The 15,640-nt window shown below is 40.3% G+C and overlaps 1 protein-coding gene across 1 annotated transcript; it reads left to right on the forward strand.

Moving 5' to 3' along the window:
• The first annotated feature begins 12,090 nt into the window (after nt 1-12,090).
• LOC107787830 (phosphoglycerate kinase, cytosolic) lies at nt 12,091-15,418 on the forward strand. The gene is given in 7 exon segments (NM_001325446.1): nt 12,091-12,107; nt 12,191-12,393; nt 13,448-13,525; nt 13,613-13,873; nt 14,098-14,415; nt 14,622-14,780; nt 14,946-15,418. Coding segments are annotated over 6 exon segments (1,206 nt in total). The 5' UTR covers nt 12,091-12,107; nt 12,191-12,198; the 3' UTR covers nt 15,141-15,418.
• The last annotated feature ends 222 nt before the right edge of the window (nt 15,419-15,640 follow it).

The raw sequence follows: 15,640 nt of genomic DNA on the forward strand, positions 1-15,640 counted from the left end.
ATAGTTTAAAGTTTAGCCGGGACCCACAGTTGTGGACCTCGAAGAGCGCCTAACACCTTCTCTTTAAGGTAATTTGAGCCCTTACCTGATCTTTGGTGATACAGTCTAGTTAAAACAGAATTATTTGCACATCGGTGCCCTAACGCACCTTAAAATCGTTAGGTGGCGACTCTCTCTTTTAATACCTATTTAAAAGAGTTGTACAACGTCGAAGCCCGATTTCGTGAGAAAATGGGGCGCAATAATAAGGAGGTGATTTTATGACGTATTTTGGTCGTATTATAGTCGTGTATTGTGTTTTTAAGTCAAACGAGTTATGAAACAAAAGTCGACAAAAGTTGTTGCAAGTTACGTTCATAATTTTACTTAAACCCTAGGTCTATTGTTACTGATTTGTTATCTCAATATACTTGAAATTGCGGGGTTATCCACCCACAAAATAGAACATCTACGAGTCTAGTTTTCAATGCATTAAACCATTTGTCAATGCAATATTGGAGTAGAGAAATATTAGCATTTTTGCGAGACTGCGCAATCAGCTCCCTTTGGGATCCACAAGGTTGATTGAGAATTATCTTGCTATATAAAGTTGTGGACTTCATCTATGAGCCTTATTCTACCCAAATCAGACCTAAAAACGCTCTCTAGACATACTAAACACATCCTTGGGGTTTTGAAGCAATTGCATCATCCGCAACTCAAAATCAAGAGGCGAACACATCAACGCGATCCTTACGACATAGGTAAGACTTTGTCGTCCGTCTTTATCATTATATCTCGATGTTTGGAAAGATATTCATGGGTAAGGAAGCTTGTAACCTCTGTAATTTAGCTATACAAGCATAAGAAAGGGTGTGGATCAAAGGGAACAAGATTTGGAAGCAAGAACACAAGAGGTATATAGGGTTTTCGTTTAGTTTTCGGCATGATTTGGTTTAGCTATGTTCTAGCATTTGTTTTCTTGAACTTTTAAGGGTTTTTCAAGGGAAATATCAGCATTTATTTTATCCTTGTATATTATTCAATTCCATATGTGAATTATGGAGGAAAGTAGTTTAGGTTGGAACTTCAAAACACAACAAAAACAAAAGGGAAAATTGCCAATTTGGCCTATGCCATCCGGACTTCCGTTTGTTCCATTTCTTTGATGTTTCTATGTATACCTAACCCCAATATGATCCTAATATATTCATTTAATACTATATAAGCTTAAATGTAATGTGTTGATGCTTAGATTATTCCTAAATCATATATGGACTTTCATGTCACAAGTTAGCCACTATGAGTCGACATTACATTCACAATTCCGTTTTGTCGATCGTTTGAAACTATTGTGGATAACTGGATCTCCTTTAGTGTGATGTTATCATCTTGTCCGGGTATCCATTCCCGTGTATATTGTGGTACTTGCTGTTAGTTTTAGGGATCATCCAGTTTTAGGGGAAACTCTGCCGAATATTTTGGAAATTCGAAGAGTTGGACAAATCTTGAGTTCCTTGGTTCTAAATTGATTATAGAGGGATCCTAATGAGTTAATTAACCTTATTATCTCATGTGCACACTCAGTTTCTCCCTAAAATGGAGATAGGCTCCTTCGTCAAACTTATGGACGACGAGCGCCAGATTACGTTTGTGATTCCATTTATGGTTTCCTTCATGATCTCTTGAGTCCATATGACACATGTGTTATGCCTCATACATGCTTACATTGATTATGCTGGGGGTATAGCCCATAACACCAGTGAGGCCTATTGATTATATGTTGGGGGGAGATAGCCCATAATGCCACCGAGGCCTATTGATTATATGTTGGGGGAAATAGCGTATAACACGAGTCGTGCCTTATATATTTACCTGCTGGGGGGGGGATATATCCCATAACACCAGTCAGGCATGTTATATACGCGTACATAGCTACAGTTTGCATTGCATGACTATACATGAGGCTAGTTCAGATATACAGTTACCTGATTTGGGGGATATAGCCCATAACGCCAAACATATACTAGTTTAAATAGTAGTTCAGTTTCAGCTTAAACTTCGATCCAGTTCTAAAGCAACTGCTAGTTCAGACTCTTGTTTAGCTTTCAGCTTATATTCAGATTTCCATCTTACAGTCATGCTTTAGAATGCTTTACATATGCTTTCCACCCTATATACTTTGTACATATCGTACTTATATCCCTTCCGGGGTGCTGCATTTCATGCCGCGTAGGTACAAATAGATCAGCACTTGAGCCACATTAGTGGGCCATCCACCAACTGTTGGAGTCACTCAGTTTACTCCTAGAGTTATTTATCCTTTGGTATGTGTACAGTCAGCTAGTTTGGGTATAGCGGGGCCCTGTTCCGTCCAGTACTTGTTCAGTTCAGCACTCCTAGAGTCCTGTAGATATGCACTTGTGCAGTTAGTATAACTTTATATGTTAGCTTGTGTTAGCCTTGTTGGCTTTCCAGATTGTACAGTTCTGATCAGCCATGGTTATGCTTGTTCCGTTTATCTGTTTATATTCATGATTAGTAGATTATCAACAATCTTAGTGATGATCGACACTTAGTGATGGTTATCCGTTGTGGCCCTAGGCTGGGCGTGGTATGTCAGGAGGTCAAGTTTGTGCTTGTGGTTAATAATTCGGGATGTGTTATGATTAGTGCAACAAGAGCCTGTGTAAAATTTGGCTGAGTAACGGTGTGAGATCATGGTAGCTAGGATAAGAAGTTATTGTGGGTCCTTGGGATTTTGCGATTGTGGCTTAAAGCCAAGTGGAGGGGAGCCCACCGTCAATGATTGGGTCACGTGGTTATATGTCTTGGCAGTTTCTTGTTATCAGTACGTTAGTGGATTAGGTAAGACTGAGGAAGAGAACATCGGGGATGATTCGAGCAAGGAATTTGATGGATGTGTGCTACATTTCACCTTATTGATATGTGAAGGTTGTGAAATGACCTAGATTTGATATTTCTTTGTGAAGGTGATATGTAAGGGAATGGGTTCATTCGATTGCTTCTTTTGGAGTATTCGTGTGCTAGCGGAGCACTAGTTGTTAGCTATATATTCGGGACTAGGTTAGATTGGGAAACTCTCAACAATGGTTCTAGTGGGTTCAAGAATTAAAGTGTGGTGCCTAAGGATTTTCGGGTTCGTTATGTGGCTAAGAAATTAGTTTTATAGAGGAATGTTAAAGAGACATGGAATATTCTATGAATATCACCGAGTCTGTGGTACAATGTTAGAAATATGGAAAAAATAGCTTCAGATTCGTACAAGATCGTTTCAAAATGGGTGTATCAGTTGAAGATACTATTGAGTACATAAGGAGAGTATCAAGTGGCTTATGGGTATTGAGGCAATGTGGTCTTGCTGTTTGGGGTCACTTGGAATGAGTGTCTATTGAGGTCCATTGTGTGCTGGAAAGGAGAGGTATTAATTCTGAAGGTAAGTCAAGGGAAAATTGAGGAGTTGAGTCACTTTAGTAGTGGTTTGGATTGGCATGGTAAAGGAAATGATCGGTTTCTTCGATGCGATAAGGCTATACGGGCATTTCGTGGCTATACTTGCGGGCTTGGCAGTCTCCATAGCTTGGTTGATTTGGAGGAATTTAATCCTGATGATTTGGTTATGTATAAATGGGTCCCGAAAGATTTATGTCGGTTTAGGCCATGACTTGAGGTTTGTGTCTTCTGTGATTATGGGAAGTTGGTTGGGTGTTAAGATTTTTTTCTTCTGGACTGAGTTAAGCGAAAGGTTTCTAGCTGATGAAGTGTTTATTCTATTGGTGGTTTAGGGTTAGGATGAAATTCTTGTACTCTTGCGTAACATCATGATAGTTGCAGTGAGATGTATGGAGTTGGGATTGAAGGATCAAGGTTGCGGTTCAGTTTTGATAGGAATGTCACGAGCTCGGAAGAGCGGGGGAAGATTTTAGATGTTTAGAGTATACTGGCGTTATTTTAGTGTCGCCTATTACCTGGTGTGAAAGGTTGTGGGAGTATCTCCCACAAGATGATTGTGTAGGTGTGACATGTCAATTATTTAAGTGGTAGAGATTGAAATTAGGCATATAGATTTCGGCGTTGTAGCAGATTGGAGAGCTTATGGCTGAGAGACGCACCATTCCTTTAGTTGCATACTGTGAAAGTTTGTCTCGGATTTGACAGTTGATCATATGTGTCATGGATAGGGTCATTGTGGATCTTTGGAAGGTTATTGACCCATTTTGGGATGATCGAAATCGGCTTTGAGTTGGTAGGCCTAATGTGAATATATTCTACACTAGATCAGATATGCTTATGTGTGTCGTGGTCTTATAAAGACTTATGGTGTTATATGAGTGAGATGGCTCCCGAGATGCTGGTTGTTTATTACACCTTAGTCGTGCTTGGCCCTTTGTAACGCATGATGCTATCCGTCTCCCAGGGGTTATGTTAATTCACTTGGCGTGCTTGTGGTTGCTATACGTGTGTCTAGTGAGTATGAGCATTTTGGCTCGATGGGTATCCTTTCATTGATTGTTATGTGCGGATCAGGTGGATGCCGCAACGGTATCATATGTGGATCAGGTTACACGCCGAAATGATGAGATGGTGGGTACGGTTCCTTATATTTATTTTGTGTGTTTAGCTTTTCATCTGGGAAAGGTTCATAGCATTTATTTGGTTGTTTTATTAGTTATGCAGGCTGGATAGTTTTGTACTCGGGTTCTCTTTCCTTATTGGTCATATTCGAGTTGTGGCTTGTTGGCGCATTTATGGTGTCGTATGAGATTTTAGATGGTGTTCAATGTGGCTTATTTTCGAGCAATTTGTCCTGGGGGAGACGAGGTTGTTAGACCTGTAGTCAATGCAAACAGATTTGTATAGAATATGTTTGAAGGGAGAATGCCGCTACTCAGTTCAGAATGCGGCAATGGTTCTTGTCGAAAGGAAGAATTCCATGATTTATGGATTTGATGGGTGGTTATGAGAGTTTGCACCTCTCTTTCATCATTGCAGTATTGTGAGGTTTGGAACATGACTTTTATGTGTCATGAGATATATTACTGGTACCGGGTTTGGAAATTGAAGCTAGTGTAGTTGGAAGATATTATTATGGGCATATAAATTATGCGGTGTGTCGTGTAGTTACGACTTGGGTGTATATGTATGTTTTGGTACAACTTGTGGAGATTGATATAGTGTATGTATGCAAGAAACTGGATCTTATAGGAAATTTGGGATGTAGGAGTTTGGTTCTAAGGCTTGTGGGAAGGAAGGATCTTTTGTCTGGGTTGTGCTAATGTGCTCATATGAATTGTGATGGCACGAGTAGGTGCACAATGAGTTATACAGTGATTTTGGCAACTTTGGAACGATTCTTGGCACGTTCGAGGACGAACGTATGTTTAAGTGGGGAGAATGTAACGACCCGACCGGTCATTTTGAGCTCTAGCATGTCGTTCGGTCATTTGATACCTTGAGTAGCTTCACTTTATGTATTATGACTTTCACGTGTAGTCGGTTTTTGATTTTCGGGAAGTTCAGAGTTAATTTGGAATCTTAATTTGAAAGCTTTAAGTTGGAAGAATTGACCAAGTTTTGACTTTTGAGTAAACGACCTCGGAACAAGGATTTGAAGGTTCCTATTCCGTAAGGTGATTTCGGACTTGGGCGTATGTTCGGGTTGAGTATCGGATAGTCTGAGAGCATTTCGGCGTTTATTGTCGAAAGTTTGCATTTTGAAGCTTTGCAAACTTACTAATTTTGACTTAGAATGGTCTTTGGTGTTATCGGACTTCGGGCAGTGTCCCGGGACCTTGGATAGGTTCATTAAATTGGTTGGAAATAGTGCATGAAGTTTGGTCATGATCCGGAATGTCTAAGCGCGATTCAGATGCGTTCGGCGAAGTTTGAAGATTTGAAAGTTAAAAAAAGTATTTTAATCGTCGATTTGTGATTTTGATATTATTCATGGCATTTCGAGCCTTTAGATAAGTTTGGATAAAGAATGGGGACTTGTGGTATGATTGGTCCCAGGGGCCCCGGGTGTGTTTTGGGGTGGTTTCAGACCAATCCCCTTTAATTTGAAGTTGTTGTTTTCTGGTGTCTATGGTGTGCATCGTGATCGCGTAGAAGGGATCATGATCGCGTAGTGCAGCGGGAAGCTGAGAAGAAAGTGTTCTTTGCGATCTTGGTTGGTGGTTCACGATCACGGTGTTTGATCAGGTTGTGCTTTGTGTTCGCATGGTGAGATTGCGAAAGGATGTGTTAGTGGGGCTGGCCTAGTTTGGAGGGTTTCTCATTGCGATCACATGGTTGGTTTCGCGATCGCAAAAGGTATTTTCTGAAGCTTGAAGGTTTTGGATTTCGCGTTCGCGGAGTTGGGCTCGCGTTCATATAGGCTTGGCAGGCTGAGCTTCGCGATTGCTTGAGGGTCCTCGCATTCGCGTAGAGTAATTTTTGGGCAAGGCTGATTTGACCTTCACGATAGCGAGGGTGTTTCCGCGATCGCGAAAAAGGGCGACTAGGCAGTGTATAAGAATTGAAATCGGGACTTAGCTTATTTTCATCTTATTTTCTCATTTGGAGCCGATTTTGGGGCGATTTTCAAGGTGAATTTTCATCATCTACCACAAGATAAGTTATTCCTACCAATGTGAGTTAAATACATTGATTATGTATGGATTTGAACATGAAAATTGGTAGAAATTGTGAAATTTTGGAAGAAAACCTAGATATGTTATTTTTGAATTTTGACCACGAAAGTTAACGTAGAATTGAGAATAAATTATATATTGGAGTTCGTGGTGCTATGGGTAATAATTATATTCGAAATATTTTGGAATCCTGACATGTGGGCCCGGGGTGGACTTTGTTGACTTTTCGTGTGGAGTTGGGAATTATTTCTAATTATTAAATTACGAGTCTTTGGGTATAATATGATGGTTTGTACGTTCTTTAACTAGTTTCGAATCGTTTGGCATTGGTTTGAGGTGTCAGAGAGGCGTTGGAGCCGGTTATCGTATTTCGAAGCGAGGTAAGTCTCATGTCTAACCCTGTGAGGGGAATTTACCTCGTATGTGCTATATTTGTTATGTGCTACATGTTTTGGGAGCTACGCACGTATGAGGTTCTGAGTGTCCGCGCATATGCTAGAATTCCTGATTATGTCAAGGTAGACTTATACTCAAGTTGGGCTTTAATTGTATTATACTCAAGAAGGAGGCGTACCTGAAGTTAGTGGGGAGCATAGGTGAGGAGGAGAGGCGAGTGTGCATGGAGAGGTATAAGGCAGATAGGAAGGAGGCTAAGTTGGCGGTCACAGAGGCAAAGACTGTGGCTTATGGTCATATGTACGAGGAATTAGGGGGAAAAGGTGGGGAAAAGAAGTTATTCCGGCTGGCCAAGTTGAGAGAGAGGAAGGCTCGGGATTTGGACCAAGTGAGATGCATCAAGGACGAAGATGGTAGAGTATTGATGGAAGATGCCCAGATTAAGAGGAGATGGCAGACTTACTTTCATAAACTTCTGAATGAAGAAGGGGATCGGGATATTGTGCTAGGTGAATTGGTGCATTCCGAGAGTCACCGTGACTTTGGGTACTGCAGGCGTATCGAGGTTGAGGAGGTCGTGTGAGCTATGCATAAGATGAGTAGGGGCAGAGCGACCGGGCCAGACGAAATTCCGGTGGAATTTTGGAAGTGTGTGGGGAGAGCAGGTTTGGAGTGGTTGACTAGGTTGTTTAATATTATTTTTAAGGGGAAGAGGATACCGGATGAGTGGAGGTGGAGTACGGTGGTTCCACTGTATAAGAACAAAGGTGATATCCAGAGTTGTAACAATTATAGGGGTATCAAATTACTGAGTCATACCATGAAAGTGTGGGAGAGGGTGGTTGAAGCGAGGGTGAGGATGACAATGTCTGTATCCGACAACCAGTTCGGGTTCATGCCGGGTCGTTCGACTACAGAAGCTATACACCTTGTTAGAAGGTTGGTGGAACTATACAGAGAGAGGACGAAGGATCTGCACATGGTGTTTATTGACCTAGAGAAAACGTATGACAAGGTTCCTAGAGAAATTCTTTGAGATGCCTGGAGGAAAATGATGTGTCGGTTCCATACATTATGACGATTAAGGACATGTATGATGGAGCTAAGACTCGGGTTAGGACAGTAGGAGGCGACTCTGAGCATTTTCCGGTTGTAATGGGGTTACATCAAGGTTCTGCGCTCAGTCCGTTCTTATTCGCACTGATGATGGACGCGTTAACACACCATATTCAAGGGGATGTGCCATGGTGCATGCTATTCGCCGATGACATAGTTCTGATTGATGAGTCATGAGTCGGTTTTAACGAGAGGCTGGAGGTTTGGAGACATGCTCTTGAGTCTAAGGGTTTCAAGCTGAGCAAGATGAAGACAGAATACCTGGAGTGTAAGTTCGGCGCTGAGCCAGGGGAAGAGGGTGTGGATGTGAGGCTTGATTCGCAGGTCATCCCAAGTAGAGGCAGCTTCAAGTACCTTGGTTCGGTTATCTAGGGGGGAGGGGAGATCGACGAGGATGTCACACACCATATTGGGGTAGGATGGATGAAGTGGAGGTTAGCATCTAGCGTCCTGTGTGACAAGAGAGTGCCACCGATACTCAAAGGTAAGTTTTATAAAGCGGTGGTTAGACCGGCCATGATGTATGGGGCTGAGTGTTGTCCCGTTAAGAACTCACATATCCAGAAGATGAAAGTAGCAGAAATTAGGATGTTGCGGTGGATGTGCGGGCACACTAGGATAGATAAGATTAGGAATGATGATATTCGGGAGAAAGTGCATGTGGCTCCTATTGATAACAAGATGCGGGAAGCGAGGCTTAGATGGTTCGGACATGTTCAGAGGAGAAGCCCAGATGCTCCGGTACGGAGGTGTGAGCAGCTGGTTGTGGAAGGCACGAGAAGAGGTAGAGGGCGACCTAAGAAGTACTGGGGAGAGGTGATCAGTCAGGATATGGCGAGGCTCCAGATTTTCGAGGACATGTCACTTGATAGGAAGATGTGGAGGTCGAGCATTAGGGTTGTAGGTTAGGAGGTAGTTGAGTCGTACCTTACTTCGTACCATTGTGGGACTAGCCATGTAGGGTTTTTGTCTAAGATAGCTAGTGGCAATGTTATGGCTTACTATTTCGCTTTTCAGTGCATGTCCTATTTACTAGCTATCGCTTTTGCTTTGCATCTTTCTTTTAGATTTCATGGTGTTCCTATTTTTCTTATGATTGTTGTGGTAATACTAATATTTACTAATATTGTCTCCCTTTGCTTTGCATCTTTCTTCTGGATTTCATGGTGTTCCTATTTATCCTATGATTGTTGTTGTGATACTAATATTGTCTTCTTTTTGTCTTTTTGTCATTTTGTCTTTTTATTTTTTTGAGCCGAGGGTCTTTCGGAAACAACATCTCTACTCCTTCGGGGTAGGGGTAAGGTCTGCGTACACACTACCCTCCCCAAACCCCATTAGTGGGATTTTACTAGGTCTTTGTTGTTGTTGTTGTTGTTGTTGTTGTTGAGTCATTCTTGCATGTTTAAATGTTTTAATTTACATTTTTGCTTGAGACTAGAGTTACATAAGGTTTCAGACTTTCTATTTTAGATACTTGGCGAGCTACTTGATTAGTAGTGGAAATTTATACTTCCTTTTATGGATTTCTCCCGTGTTGTACAAATTTTTCCGAAAGTCTCTTGAATTTCATAACTCAAAACATATATTCGTGAGTGGGGCCAGTGAACCGTCAAGTTTCACTATTCTTATAGGATCGGCTGAACGCCTCAGCAGTACCATTATGGGATCAGGTTGTTTGCCTCAGTAGAATCGTGCGTAATATTTGATAAGGAGTCAGTGTACCTATGAGTCTTCCTGACTTGAGATGTTACATTTTATCTGGTGTTGACCATTATGTATTTCATTCAGGATAGTATCCGGTTATTGAGGACTTCGTATTTATTTTTCTGTTGAGGATCGGGTTATGCACATATATCTGTTTCGGTGCTCTTACCTGCCATGCCTCATACCTGTCTACTTTTATTGTACTTTAGTTATTGGACCACTAGTAGGTGTCGATGTCGATCCCTCATCACTATTTCTTCAAGGTTAGGCTAGATATTTATTGGGTATGCATTGATTTACGTACTCATACTATACTTTTACACTACTTGTGCAAGTATTGAGGGAAGTTCATTTGGTGGTTATCTTGGCGCATAAGTGCAACTGCTGAGGAGACTTTGTGGTGAGCTGTATTCCACGTTACAATCCGCAAAACATGGAGTCCCTGTCTCATTCATTTACTTTATCCTGTCTATTTTATATTCCCAACAGATGATGTAGTAGTATTTACTTCCCAGTAGATGCTCATGCACTTGTGATACCGGGTTTTGGGGATCCAGATTTTGCTCTTGGTTGTATTCCGCTATAATTTCATGGTTTATATTTTGGCCTCATTCGAATATTTAAAAATAACATCTATATTTCCTATAAAAACGAATGATTTCCACTCTTTATTTCTTTAATTATTTCGAAATGCATTTTGGATTAACTATTGACGTATTTATTTGATTGTTAGCTTGCCTAACGGTAGCGTTTGATGCCATCACGACCTACAGTGAGTTTTTGGGTCGTCATATCCTATGACTCATTTTTTCGATTTATATTCACTTTGTGTTTTATGCTTAATATCTCTTGGCTCTGTGAATTCTTGCTTTGATTGAGGTCGGAATGAGACCGTCGTTAGTGAGCCATATGCGGTGAGATTCTTGTATAGTCCATGTTTTGCATTTGCATCTAGAACTTGTCCGGAATGTAATTTGAAACAAAATCTTAGGTATTGCTCGGTTTGAAAAAAATGACTTCAGCCCTTCTTTGACCTTTTGTTGAGCTTTGTTGTTACTACAAATAAAATCATCCATGGTTAACCCTTTTGAGCCTATAAGTCTTTCCTTTGGCACTCACATTACAAGCCTATACCTTTTGTTCTTAATTGAATTATTTTGATCATTTTACCTCTTAAAGCACTAATTGAATTGTAAAAGAGCGCTAGAAAGAAGTAATGAGGAAACTTATGGTAGCTTTTGAGTGGAATCAATGGAAGAAAGAAAAGTGCATTTGTATCTTAAAGTGCGAGTTAGCATAATTCGAGAGAATATGACTTATATATTATTATAGTTGCTCGAGAGAGAATTGCAATAAGTCGAGTGCTTACAATCAATAGATAATACTTAGGCGAAATTATAGGAGATGTAGCAGAAAGGATTCCGACAATTAGAGAAATCGTAACTCTAAGCTTTTCCAATCTTGTCTCCAACTCTTAGTGTCTTTAGTTAATAATTTTACTAGTTTAATAGTTGTTAGTTAATTAGTTAGAAATAAAAACCTTAATCTTTATAACTCAGAAAATTATTCGAAGTTGTCTCTTTATGATAGTGAACAGTTGTAGCTAAACCTTAATTCTCTGTGGGATTCGACTCCCGACTCTTCGACCAGATTATATTTGTAGCGACCATTTATTTCTTCTTATAAGACATAGTTGAGCGTGATCACAATCTCAATTACATTCTTTGAGTAGGAATTTAAGATTCACTTTGATTTTTGAGAGAGGTGAGTTCTTGAGTTCACTAATAACATGACTCGATGTCGACATCTAATTTGGAAATGAGGAGGAGTTACTACATTTATTTTTGAAAGGGATCAAGCTTTCAAAGAATATTCTAATAATTCTAATAAATATGCCTTTGGCGTTTTATGCTTCATTCTCGATAACACAACCAAAACAAATGGAGTACATATATATAATATATTGCATATTGCACAAATCAATAGAAAAAAGAGAGATTTGAAGTCATAACTCCTTATTTTAGAGTTTCTTTTTCATTTATTTGGTGGATCAGTGGGTGTTTAGGAACCCAAATTAGTGGTGGCGTGGCCCAAGCCCATAATAATGCATAAACAATGTGCGCCACGAAAAGGAAAGCGAGTGCGAAGAACGCGCACCAATCCCAGGACTTTCCTTATTTATAAGTTCCTCGATCCTTCCAATTAGTCACAGACATCGTTCCGTTCATCGTATCGATTTTTCCGACGACAAAAACTGTGAGTCCTCAACTCTACTTGTTTGATGTTCATCGTATCAAGTATTGAAGGGTTGTCTGATGTTTTTAATTTTTGGGTTTCAGATAGAGAAATGGCGGTGAAGAAGAGCGTGGGATCACTGAAAGAAGCAGATCTGAAGGGGAAGAGAGTATTCGTGAGAGTTGATCTGAACGTTCCATTGGATGAAAACTTTAACATCACTGATGACACCAGAATCAGAGCCGCTGTACCTACCATCAAGTACTTGATGCAACACGGTTCTCATGTCATTCTTGCCTCTCATCTTGTAAGCTTTACTTTTCCCCCTTGAATCTTGCCTATTTACGCTTACGTGCTATAGATTCGGTCTGTCTTATTTAGTTAAAGTCCTTTGCTATGATCTGAAGGTCTTTGCTGTCTTTCTTATATCGATTTCTTTTCTTTGTCAAGTCCTAGATCATTGCAGCACTGATTTTGTTTGTGACCTTAAGTTTAAATATATACATGTGTTTGTTCTGCGCTTGTGGATTTTCATCCTGTGCTTACAACTGCTGGTTCTGTTGTGGTTTTCTACTTTTTCAAGGATTTAAGTTGTATACACGGATAGTGTAATGATTTTTTTTATTTCTTTATGCCGTCAGTGCAATTAACCTGTTATAACAGGTCACTTACCATTTGTTCTGGATTACCAATCAACGCTATTGAATAGAATTACATGCAATTATCTCGGCCAGTTTGCATGCACTTGGATATACCTGGATACCTGGGATATACCTGGATGAGAAGGAATTATCTAGCTTTTTTGCGTTTGCTGAGGTTTGAACCCCCATCTCCCATGGGCATTCCAACTTCATTGACTGCTAGAGCACACCCTGGTTTTCCCGCTTTCTTCTTGGTTGTCAATCTTTGGTGAGTATATTCATATTTTGGCAGTTAGACGTGTAAGCTCAAGAACTTTTGAAGTTGAAATGGAGCACAAGTCGGAAGGAGGGGGAGAGTTCTCTCGAGTATCCAAATTGGAACTGTAAACATCCATATAGAGGAGAGATGCTGCACAGCACAATACCAGGCGTAAATGATTCTGAGGAGATCTGTCGTCTTGGGATAAGGAGATTTTAATAGCTTCAGAGTTTCTAGAAACTAGCTTTACTTCTCTTTGTGCCGAGATCTTTGGTTTGAGAAACTAACTATTATTTGTCAACTCTGGAATTTTCACTGGTTGAAAGTTCTATTAGGCTTTGTTACTCATAATCTTTGCATAGCTGATGAACCATTCTGTACAATCTTCTCCTTCTGAATAATCTTTTTCCTGTGTTTTCTCTTGTTCTCTGTGTTTTCTGATTGTCTGTTGTTGGTTTTAGGGTCGCCCTAAAGGTGTTACCCCAAAGTACAGCTTAAAGCCGCTTGTGCCTAGACTTTCAGAACTATTGGGAGTTGAGGTCTGTATGCTGTTCTCTTTTTATTCTCTGTTGACTAAATTTTTCTAGTCCTATTTAAAAAGGTTATTATGTGCTAATTTTACTCAGGTCAAGATAGCAAATGATTCAATTGGTCCAGAAGTTGAGAAATTGGTCGCTGAAATACCGGAAGGAGGAGTTCTGCTGCTAGAGAATGTCAGATTCTATAAAGAAGAGGAGAAGAATGAGCCCGAATTTGCCAAGAAATTGGCATCTCTTGCAGATTTGTACGTCAATGATGCATTTGGGACTGCTCATAGAGCCCATGCTTCCACAGAAGGGGTTGCTAAGTACTTGAAACCAGCTGTTGCTGGATTCCTTATGCAAAAGGTACTAATCTAAGATTTCAGGCTGTCAAATAGAGGAAAAGATGTTTATTATGCATATTTCTAGGAAGAATAAAGAATTTGAGAGTAGCTCAATTGTGCTGCACATGATTGGATGGATTAATTGTCATTCAGCAGTTACTATATTCACATAAACTCTTTTATTTTATTGTGGTTGTCTTACTATATTTGTTGTAGTGGCTTACTCTGCATCATCAATGCTTGTAGGAACTTGACTATTTAGTTGGAGCTGTGGCAAATCCCCAGAAGCCATTTGCTGCAATTGTTGGTGGTTCAAAAGTATCATCTAAGATTGGTGTTATAGAGTCTCTCTTGGAGAAGGTTGACGTGTTATTACTTGGCGGAGGAATGATCTTTACTTTCTACAAGGCGCAAGGGTACGCTGTTGGATCATCACTAGTGGAGGAGGACAAGCTTGATTTGGCAACATCTCTCATGGAGAAGGCAAAGGCAAAAGGGGTATCTCTATTGCTTCCCACTGATGTAGTGATTGCCGACAAGTTTGCTGCTGATGCGAACAGCAAGGTTAGATCCCTAGTCTGTATAAACTGCTTTATTAGGTCAATTTTACTTTGAAGTAAGAACTAACTGCTGTTCATTTCATAAAAGAAAAAAACTAACTGATGTTCATATATGTTCGCTGCTTTTTGGGAGAGAAATGCTTTGTGCAGCAGTACCTTGTATTACTTGCTGGCCATGGTCTTCGCTGACTTTATTTTTTGGCCTTTTAGGTTGTTCCAGCATCTGAAATTCCTGATGGCTGGATGGGATTAGATATTGGACCCGATGCAATCAAGTCATTTGGCAGCGCCTTGGATACCACCAAGACTGTCATTTGGAATGGACCAATGGGTGTGTTTGAGTTTGACAAGTTTGCTGCTGGAACAGAGGTATAACTTGGAGGTTTTCTCAAATCTGTGCCGTAGTGCTAAGCCATTAGGATTTAGGACTTGTTATTCTACCTTTGAATATTTCTAGTGATGCTTTGAGATATTGTATATGTTTCCCTTTGGCAATGGGGGTTGATTGCATCTAATGCCCTTTTTGTTTGCCAGGCTATTGCAAAGAAACTGGCAGAGCTTAGTGGAAAGGGAGTGACAACCATCATAGGGGGTGGTGATTCTGTAGCTGCAGTTGAGAAGGTAGGACTTGCAGAGAAGATGAGCCACATATCAACTGGAGGGGGTGCTAGCTTGGAGCTTCTCGAGGGGAAACCACTCCCTGGAGTGCTTGCCCTAGATGATGCCTGAGCAATATAATGCTCATGCTTTTCTCCCTTTTTTTTTGTGCACATTTTGTTAGCTCTTATGTCTGGATTTTAGTCCAGAGCGGATTTGGATCTATAGAGTCTTGTAGGTTGGTGGATAAAACTGTAATAAGTATTTTCTGGGCCTCCATTATGTGCACTGCTGCAGTTGGCAGGGTACTGAGGCACTTCCTCTTGTGACAAGAGAATCTTCCATGGTTGATAACTTGAAATTACTAATGAACTATGTATAAGTTATCAAATCCTTTTATTGGATTGGAGTTGCTATCTGCACCTGAGTTTTTGTTTCTTTTTAGTTTTTGCCTTTTCCTTTTGGCTGCTTTTGATCTGAAAAGTTGTCGCCCTTGATCTTATCTTTACCAAAATTTACATGTTGATTAGTTGCCTAAGCAAGGGCGTGGAGCTCCTGAGTTGTCTGTTGGCCAACACTTGTTTTCTGGTCAGTCACAGTGATGATAAAGATTTGAATTGGTATGCTGGGAA

This window comes from Nicotiana tabacum, chromosome 9 (genome assembly GCF_000715075.1).
Source record: "Nicotiana tabacum cultivar K326 chromosome 9, ASM71507v2, whole genome shotgun sequence".
In the NCBI taxonomy this organism is placed as follows: domain Eukaryota; kingdom Viridiplantae; phylum Streptophyta; class Magnoliopsida; order Solanales; family Solanaceae; genus Nicotiana; species Nicotiana tabacum.